The sequence below is a fragment of the Silurus aristotelis genome, assembly GCF_946808225.1.
Source record: "Silurus aristotelis genome assembly, chromosome: 3".
Classification (NCBI taxonomy): domain Eukaryota; kingdom Metazoa; phylum Chordata; class Actinopteri; order Siluriformes; family Siluridae; genus Silurus; species Silurus aristotelis.
This window is the reverse complement of record NC_139576.1, coordinates 27503379-27513378: the sequence shown is the minus strand read 5'-3', so window position 1 is coordinate 27513378 and position 10000 is coordinate 27503379. Positions and strand designations below refer to the sequence as shown.

The 10000-nt window shown below is 37.4% G+C and overlaps 2 protein-coding genes across 3 annotated transcripts in view; one reads left to right on the top strand and one right to left on the bottom strand.

Annotated features, from left to right (window-relative positions):
• The window catches only part of LOC310724012 (coiled-coil domain-containing protein 148-like), a 129761-nt gene that overhangs the window by 114460 nt on the left and 5301 nt on the right, over positions 1-10000 (top strand). For both annotated transcript variants that reach the window (XM_083537751.1, XM_083537750.1), the window contains exons 12-13: positions 4595-4713; positions 7203-7320. In XM_083537751.1, coding sequence (XP_083393877.1) covers positions 4595-4713; positions 7203-7320 — 237 coding nt within the window. The remainder of the gene's footprint in view (positions 1-4594; positions 4714-7202; positions 7321-10000) is intronic.
• Positions 8634-9676, bottom strand: LOC310724071 (uncharacterized protein). Its single transcript, XM_083537843.1, has 3 exons — positions 9538-9676; positions 9156-9349; positions 8634-9044 (listed from the first exon to the last, which is right to left on the bottom strand). The coding sequence occupies exons 1-3, from the start codon at positions 9578-9580 to the stop codon at positions 8721-8723; spliced, it is 561 nt and encodes a 186-aa protein (XP_083393969.1). The 5' UTR covers positions 9581-9676; the 3' UTR covers positions 8634-8720.

The window sequence follows — 10000 nt, the reverse complement described above, 5'->3', positions numbered from 1 at the left end:
TCGGGATGGGGAGAGAAAGAGAAGCAGTGGAGAGGAATTAGCGTAGCTGCTGTTCATGATATTACCAGCACAAGTTGATAATGTGCATGTGATCAGATGTTCTGGAGCACAAGGTTATGATGTGATGTGTGTGATGTGTGTTATGTGTAGGCTTTGCTAAAAAGATATGTTTTTAATCTACACTTAAACTGGGAGAGTGTATCTGAGCCCCGAACACTGTCAGGAAGACTATTCCAGAGTTTAGGAGCTAAATGTGAAAATGCTCTACCGCCTTTAGTGGACTTTGCTATTCTAGGAACTACTAGAAGCCCAGAGTTTTGAGATCTCAGGGAGCGTGACGGATTGTAGCGTGTTAAAAGACTGGATAGATACATGGGAGCCAAACCATTTAGTGCTTTATAAGTGAGTAGCAGTAGTTTGTAGTCTATTCGAAACTTAATAGGAAGCCAATGTAGGGACGATAAGATTGGGGTTATATGATCGTATTTTCTTGACCTAGTAAGAACTCTTGCTGCGGCATTCTGAACTAACTGAAGCTTGTTTATTAATGATGCAGGACATCCACCTAGTAATGCATTACAGTAGTCTATTCTAGAGGTCATAAACGCATGGACGAGCTTCTCTGCATCAGATATAGATAACATATTTCTTAGCTTAGAAATATTTCTAAGGTGAAAGAAGGCTGTTTTTGTAACTTGATTGATGTGATTTTTAAAAGATAAGTTGCTGTCTAAAATAACTCCCAGGTCTTTTACCGTTGAACTAGTAGTTACAGAACAACCGTCTAAATGCAGGCTGAGATGCTTCTGCTGCTACTACTACTACTACTACTACTACTACTACTATTACTACTACTACTACTACTACTATTACTACTCAGGTATTACTCCTCTTACTACTTATACTAGTAGTAGTAGGAGTAGTAATCATCACCATCATCATCATCACCATCATCATCATCATAATGATTCAAAACACAATAAAAAAATAAAACAATATACGTGACATTTTGTTTAGAAAGGCCTACTGAGTTTTATTACATGATTTATCCAGTGCCTCATATGGGTATGTGGAATTTTCTAAGACAACAATATTCAATAGTTTCTCTTTTGTAATAAACGTTTCCTACTACTACTACTACAACTACAACTATTACTATTACTAACCAGTTTCCTACTACTACCAATACCACTACTACTACTACTACTACTACTACCCAGTTTCCTACTACTACTACTACTACTACTAATACTACTACTACTACTACTACTACTACCCAGTTTCCTACTACTACTACTACTACTACTACTACTACTATCCAGTTTCCTACTACTACTCTTAATACTACTACAAGTAATACCCAGTTTCATCCGCCTCATTCTTCTTTTACTACTAGTAATACACAGTTTCCTACTACTGCTTTTACCCAGTTTCCTCCTTCTCCTCCTCCTCCTCCTCCTACAATACTACCACTAATACTACTATTACTACTACCCAGTTTCCTCCTCCTTCTCCTCCTCCTACTACTACCCAGTTTCCTACTCCTACTACTACTATTACTACTATTACTACCCAGTTCCCTACTCCTACTACTCTTACTACTACTACCCAGTTTCCTACTCCTACTACTACTATTACTACTATTACTACCCAGTTCCCTACTCCTACTACTCTTACTACTACTACCCAGTTTCCCACTACTACTACTATTACTACTACTACTACTATTATTACTACTACTACTTCTGCTACTACTACTACTTCTGCTACTACTACTACTACTACTACTACTACTACTACTACTATTATTACTACTACTACTTCTGCTACTACTACTACTTCTGCTACTACTACTTCTACTACTACTACTTCTGCTACTACTACTACTACTACTATTATTACTACTACTACTTCTGCTACTACTACTACTTCTGCTACTACTACTACTACTACTACTACTACTACTACTACTACTACTATTACTACTTAGGTATTACTCCTCTTACTACTAATAATAGTATTAGTAGGAGTAGTAATATTCATCATCATCATAATCATCATCATCATCATAATGATTCAAAACACAATAAAAAAATAAAACAAAATACAAGTGACATTTTGTTTAGAAAGGCCTACTGAGTTTTATTACATGATTTATCCAGTGCCTTAGATGGGTATATGTAATTTCCTCAGACAACAATATTCAATAGTTTCTCTTTTGTAATAAAACAACAGTAATCATGTTCATTCTAAACACACATATAATAGAAAGTTTAATGACAGATGATTATCTTTGTCAGTAAATGTTCATATATATATATATATATATATATATATATATATATATATATATATATATATATATATATATATATATATATATATATATAGGTGACCCAAATTAGAATCTTCAGTTATTATACTCTAATAATAAAGAAAGAAACAAACACAGAGGACACTATTAAAAAAAAAATGTTGTGTGCACTTTTTCAGGCACTAACAATACAGTACTGTAGATTACTTGCCTATTTAAAAGGCATATCAGAATCATACAACCTCAAATTCTATTTTCTAAAAAGAATAAAAAAAGAAAGTCTTTGTAAGGATACATAAAGTATATTACACATAAGTGGGTAAAAAAATTTACTTTTTCAGTAAAAAAAAAAAAGTTTCTTTGATGATCTTACTTTGTTAAACACTTTCTCATTGGTTGTCAGCCACACTAAGATCATGATAAATATAGCTGATAGATATAAATAACTGGAGGGTTTCTATCCAGAGGTTAGGTCTGACAAAGAGAAAAGATCTTCTCACGTAGTTGTGACTGATGATTAAAATCGCCCCATGTTAGCAGGAGCGTAACAAACTCTTTGCTCATTATCAATATTATTTACTATTGAGCACATGATTGTGTGAGAAAAAGCTCAGAGCCATTGTTGGCCTCATTAACTTGATTAATGTGTTTCTGTGTGTGTGTGTGCGTGTGTGCGTGTGTGTGCGTGCGTGTGTGTGTGGTGTGTGTGTTATAGTGTCTTTTATCCCCCTGTATTTGTGTCCCAGACCCTGAGGTTGTGACCTCACTTTCCTTCTCTCCTTAATAAGGTCAGTTACTTTAGGCTTGGCCTCTTCAAGCCTTATTGAATTCTGTAGTTTTATGTATCAGGACATAATAAAAATTATAATAAAAATCCTCTGGTCTGTTCCAGGTCTTGGAAATATAAAAAATACAACATAAGATAAACAACACATGACATAACGTGTCATTATTTATTTGTATGAAAATAATATAATGAGCCAAAATGTAACCATGTGTCAGTGCACCTTATGATTTAATAGCTTGCAGAACCACATCAAGCAGTATATTCTGTTTGACTTTATCACTCTGTCACATCCTTGTGGAGGAATTTTGGCTGACTCTTCTTTAGAGTGTTGCTTCAGTTAATTGAGGTTTACGGGCATTTGTTTATGCACAGCTCTCATAAGGTCCCGTCCCAGCATTTCTGGACTTTGACCAGGCCTTTGCAAACACCTTTATTCTAGCTTTTTTTTAGCCAATCTGTTATAGATTTGCTGGTGTGCTTGGGATCATTGTCCTGTTGTGTGAATCAATTTTGGAACAAGCTTTAGCTGTCAGACAGATGGCCTCACATTTAATTTTGAAATAATTGTGTTATCTGAGAAGTTCATGGTTGACTCACTGACTGCAAGAGGCTCAGGTCCTGTCGCTGCAAAACAAGCCCAAATCCTAACCCCTCCACCACCGTGCTTAACATTGGCATGAGGTGTATGTGCTGTATGGTCTCTTCAACTTTTGTCTCGTCTGTCCAAAGAACACTGTTCCAGATGTCTTGTGATTTGTTCAGATGCAGCTTTCACAAACCAACGTCATGTTGCCATGCATAGGTTTGCAAAGAAGAGGCTTTCTCCTGGCTACCCTTCCAAAACAGCTATACTTGTTCTTGGCCTAAATGAGGACTGTGATGCCTGCCAGGGCTGTTTCTAGCCTTTTTGGCACCCTAGGCAAGATTCCTAGTGTCACCCACTCCCATGACTCCACCCTCCTATCACAATGCTCCACCCCACACCATACAAATCATTCGCAACCTTCCATAAAAAATATTAAACACTATTAATATTCATTGCGAAATTGCACTGAATTTATGTAAACATATACTGTGTATTAAACTTCAGCAGAAATACAGGTAAATAATTTGGCAATGGGGCAACAATGTTTTACCTATGCCTAGAAACTGGTGCCAGCAATGTAAGCGTATGTATGTATGTGTGTGTGTGTGTGTGTGTGTGTGTGTATATATATATATATATATATATATATATATATATATATATATATATATATATATATATATATATATATATATATATATATTTGTAAACACCATCTCTAACAATCAATAAAGGCACTGTGAAGATATCAGTTCATGCCTTTGCCTCCTTTTCCTTCAGGCAAGTCTGGTTAATTAGATGCTCCCATGGTAATTAGTCTAGCCAATAAATCAAAAACTTGGAAATGCGTTTGACTGAAAGTGGTGTGTGAGTGTGAATACATACTCGAGCTCCGTGTGTGTTCCAGGTGCAAGAGTTTCATGAGGAACAGCAGAAGAGGAGAGCAAAGTGGAGGTGCACGGAGGAGGCGAGACTGGCGCAGCTCAGGAGAGAGATGGAGGAGCAGGCAAGGAGAGATAAAGAAAGGTAGGAGAGATAAAGAAAAAAATTAAGAGGTATCGCCCAGGCTGTGGTCACACGACTTAAGTGCAAGGATGAGAAGGACACATCGACTTAATCATGACAGCTAGATTTAAAACCAGATTGCTATCGCACCAATTGAGGGAATACGTTTCGGAAGAATAGAGTTCATTTTTTCAGTATAGGTCAAGGCACATGTGTAATCTCTCTCACGGTGTTTCAGTTTGCTGTTCCCAATGGCATTATTAAAGCACTTTATGATGTCATCTGGGAAAAACCCATACAACCTTACAAAAATTATTCTAAATTAGGTTTTGTCTAAAATTGAGAGATGCTACTAAACTACAAGATCCAAAGTTTTCTGATAAAAATACAAACTGCATTTTTTTAATTAGGAAAAGGGGATGCTGTTAAGGGTGAACAGCTGTTTACGCAGCTGGAATATAAGTAATAACAGGAACGAGCTTGTCTTTGGGACATTCCATAACATTAAATCTTATCTATGAATCATTAAAATGCACAGCATGTCATGTATAAATAAAATAAACATTGTATTTGTGGCCAAATCATTATGGTATAAGCAGAACAGCATGGTTTTACAAAATAATCAACTTCTGGTAATAACAGCACCCTGCTTTGCATCTTGCATTACACTATTTCACTGTCAAACTCTGCATTGTCTGTCATGTGTCATTCCTTACTGAAAACATTCCCTGGCCTGTCTATGGCTGTCAGTCTGTAAAAGATCCTGTGTGAGGAACCAGGTTGATGAATGTAGTCACTAAAAACAGTATGCCTGAAGATGTCTAAAACCATAGTGCTTAAGTGTCCATTGCTCCCACATTGAAATCTTCAATTTGTTCATTTATACTTAGGGTTTGCAGCAAAATGGACCTCACTGTAATAAATCAGTTTATTATCAAATACAGATTCATAAAATGTCTGAAATTCTTTGCTATGATTATATCAAAACCAAGAAGCACTTGTGCAGATAAAAGCGAACAGATGGCACGGTTTTTAAAAAGGTTTGAATGCTCTTAAAACATAAAAAGGACAATAAAGAATAAATGACTAAATAATTATTTTCTTAGCGTGAACAGAGATCTGTCAAGTAAAGAGGTTTATTTTGGATAACCAAAATCCAATCCAAAACTTACAATTCTTTCCTTTTTCCTATTTTAATTTTAGGTTGTAAGTGGTATAGGTTAGATATTATAGATTATAGATATTACAGACTATGGAGTAAAACCATAAAACGTTGGGATCCCGACCTGTATATATATATATATATATATATATATATATATATATATATATATATATATATATATATATATATATATATATATATATATATACATACAGTGTATATATAGCAATACGAAGTTCCTTTTATGTTCCTGAGTGAGAGGACAATCAGTAAACTCACAGCCATTCTGAACAATAAACAGCATCTGCTCATTGACCTACTGATGAAACAGCAGAAGACTCATTCAGTTCAGCTGTAGAAAGGAGCAGTACCGGAGGTAGTTTTTTTTTCCAGCAGAAATCACACTGCATTGAGCCAGATTGAGGATTAGCTCATTGATTGAGATTTAAACTTGAACAAAATCCGCTATTCACAATCATCCTGCCACACTGCCACTTTCATGCCATGTTCACTTTAAACATGTTTGCACTGTCACTTTGAGTCTGCTAGTGTAACAGAAATGTACACAATGGTTACATGAAAACACTGTACTACTATATCACTCATTGTATCTGTATTCACATATCTATATATGTTACTTCTGTATATACTTACATACTTCTTTATATACTATCTCTATCTATCTATCTATCTATCTATCTATCTATCTATCTATCTATCTATCTATCTATCTATCTATCTATCTATCTATCTGTCTGTCTGTCTGTCTGTCTGTCTGTCTGTCTGTCTGTCTGTCTGTCTGTCTGTCTGTCTGTCCGTCCGTCCGTCCGTCCATCATCTTAATATTTGTCATTAAGAAATGGCTCTATTTATATATACCTGAGTGTGACTTCAATGATTATGGTAGTTATTATGGAGTGTGATAAATCTCATTCAAGCTTTAGCTCTGCTAAGCTGATATCCAGAACAGTTAGAGGTCAATGGGATGAGTGAAGAAGAGAAAGAGAGAGAGAAAATTGGTTAAAAAAGTGAAGAGATTACAAATAAGTAAGAGAATAAGAGAAAAATGGTAAAGAGAGCAGGATATGAAAGAGGCATGACAGAGGGAAACAGAGTGTGAACACAGGAGATGGTATTAACACAAGCAGGAACTGTAAGAGACTAAGAAAGATAGATAGAGACAGAGAAAGAGAGAGAGCGATAGCGTGTCATGTTGGTTTTGAACTCGCAATACATTTGAAGTTAAATTTGTGGGTTAAATATGCTTTTGTTTGTGTGTGTGTGTGTGTGTGTGTGTGTGTGTGTGTGTGTGTGTGTGTGTGTGTGTGTGTGTGTGTGTGTGTAGGGTGCAGTTCAGAGAGAACTTGCTTCAGCATCGCAAGCAGGAGCAACAAGCTAAAGAGAGACTCAAGCAAAGAGAGGATGAGGAGCGAGAGGAGAGACTTCAGACACTACGCAATCAGGTACACACACACACACACACACACACACACACACACACACACACACACACACACGCACGCGCGTGTTTTCTATGTTTAGCATTTTACATTTCCAACAATAAAGCCTGACCCTCAGATGAAGGATTTTGAAGCATTACTGCCCCCATGTGGTAGATTGTAGGACTACAAAGATAAATGCATTAATATTTTTTTTTTATATATATATATATATATAAATTAATCAGGTCCACAGCAACGAAAAGCACTTTAGCATCTACCAGAGGTGCAAATAATAGCATTGTGCAAATTAAGAAGTAAAATATGTAAATATATGTAGAAAAGGCTCTGGGCAGTGAAAATAGGCACAGAAGCTCACAGCAAGTATCTTTATATAATATACATGTATTTAAAGAATTATGTAGAAAATAAATATTTTGAATATGTGCAAAATGTGTGTAAGGCATAATATATATATAAAAAAATATTTATATAAAATATATCTGTACATCAGTGCCCAAGATAACTTATGGTATGGTTTACAGATATGTAAGATAAACTAGGATATTCTATAAATGTACAATTGAACACAGTTATAATTATAAAGAAATGTTTACAGTATGTGTAACTGCATGATTACAGGCGGTGCAGCATCAGTGGACATCAGTGTCCTAATGGTGTAGTGACACCACGGCTTGCTCATCAGGGACAAATTCACACCATTCACCGTAACTGTTGATTTGTGTAAAGCTGCTTTGAGACAATGTCTGTTGTGAAAAGCTCTATTATAATAAACTTGACTTGATTTGACTTGAAGAGGTCAGTAGGTTCCTGTATTTCTTTCTGGGTGAAAGGACATTAAACAGAAACCTACTGTTGTGAAGGTGATCAATGGCATGCATTTGGGTGCCAATGATTCATTAGGCAGATTTTACCATCTTTTGCAGAGCTTTCTGTTTACACACCATGGAGCTGCCATACTATACTGTGATGGAGTTAGTCTCTCATGGTGCAGAGGAAAAAGCTAGCTAGAAGCTTGAGGAACAGATACACTTTCCTAAATCTCATAAAGAAGTACTGTATAAACACTTGCATCCCCTAACCAGTTGAAGTGTTTACATTTACATTTACATTTGCGGCATTTATCAGACGCCCTTATCCAGAGCGATGTACAAAAGTGCTTTGAGTCTCTAGTAATGAATAAATCTACACTGGTATGCTAGATTACAAACTTAATATAAATATAACCCTTGAATTCTACAAACTTGGAAAGTGCTAATTTAGGTCTTCAGTCGTCGCTTGAAGATAGTCAGGGACTCTGCTGTACGGACATCTAGGGGAAGTTCATTCCACCACCTTGGTGCCAGAACAGAGAAGAGCCTTGAAATATACTTACCTCTCATTCTGAGAGAAGGTGGTACCAGTCAAGCAGTGCTGGAGGATCTCAGACAGCGTGGTGCAGTGTGAGATGTGATGAGGTCACTGAGGTAAGATGGTGCTGGTCCATTTTTGGCCTTGTAGGCAAGCATCAGTGTTTTGAATCTGATACGTGCAGCTACTGGAAGCCAGTGAAGGGAGCGCAGCAGTGGGGTGGTGTGGGAGAACTTGGGCTGGTTGAACACAAGTCGTGCAGCTGCGTTTTGGATCATTTGCAGTGGACGAATAGCGTTCAGGGGAAGACCTGCCAGCAGAGAGTTGCAGTAGTCAAGTCTCGAAATGACAAGAGACTGAACAAGCACCTGGGCAGCCTGTATGGACAGAAATGGTTGAATCCTTTGGATGTTATAGAGAAGAAATCGACAAGAACGAGCAACATTAGCGACATGTGGGAAGAAAGACAGTTCATTGTCCATAGTTACCCCAAGGTTACGAGCAGTGGCTGAAGGGGAGAGCAGAGAGTCATGAAGTGTTATTTGGAGATCTTGACCTGGAGATGAATCACCTGGGATGACCAGCAGTTCTGTTTTGCTGGGGTTGAGTTTTAGTTGGTGAGCACTCATCCATGAAGATATGTCTGTCAAGCATGCTGATATCCGAGCGGAAGCTGTGGTATCTGATGGAGGGAGGAGAAAAGATTAGTTGAGTGTCATCTGCATAGCAGTGATAAGAAAACCCATGTGGGGATATGACTTCACCAATGGAGTGGGTATAGAAGGAGAAAAGGAGGGGACCAAGTTCCGGGCCTTGTGGAACACCAGTGGTGAGTCTGCATGGGGCAGATGTGGATCCCCTCCATGTTACCTGGTATGAGCGACCTTCCAGGTAGGAAGCAAACCATTCCCATGCTGTTCCACAGATGCCAAGGCTTTTGAGGGTTGACAAAAGTGTCTTGTGGTTAACTGTGTCAAATGCTGCTGAAAGGTCCAGGAAGATAAGTACAGATGACTTATCTTCCTGGACCTTTCAGCAGCATTTGACACGCATTTGACAAGTGTTCTGGTGCCAGCACAGCTCTTCAGAGATGTAGACACTAAACCAGGACCTTAAAGCTGGAAACATGCTCTTCTTCAGTTCTATTGATGTAGAAAGGGGAGCGTTTGCTTCTGTTGGATGTCTTTACGGTATTCAGGGTGAGATTATTTGTAGAACACCACGGTGCCAGGCTTTGGATCTCCTCCCTGTAGGCCAATTAATCTTTGTTGCTCATCTGTGCAACCACTCTAGTGTTATCTTAGTGATGGATAAAGATGTTAGAGCTATGCAG

What these genes read in the sequence shown, in the direction of transcription:
- LOC310724071 (XM_083537843.1), bottom strand. Translation starts at nt 9,580, where the DNA reads ATGGGAATGGTTTGCTTCCTACCTGGAAGGTCGCTCATACCAG. An exon ending in TGGAAGGTCGCTCATACCAG is followed by an intron (nt 9,350 to 9,537) that starts GTAACATGGAGG and finishes TCCCTCCATCAG; the next exon opens with ATACCACAGCTTCCGCTCGG. An exon ending in CCACTGCTCGTAACCTTGGG is followed by an intron (nt 9,045 to 9,155) that starts GTAACTATGGAC and finishes CTGTCCATACAG; the next exon opens with GCTGCCCAGGTGCTTGTTCA.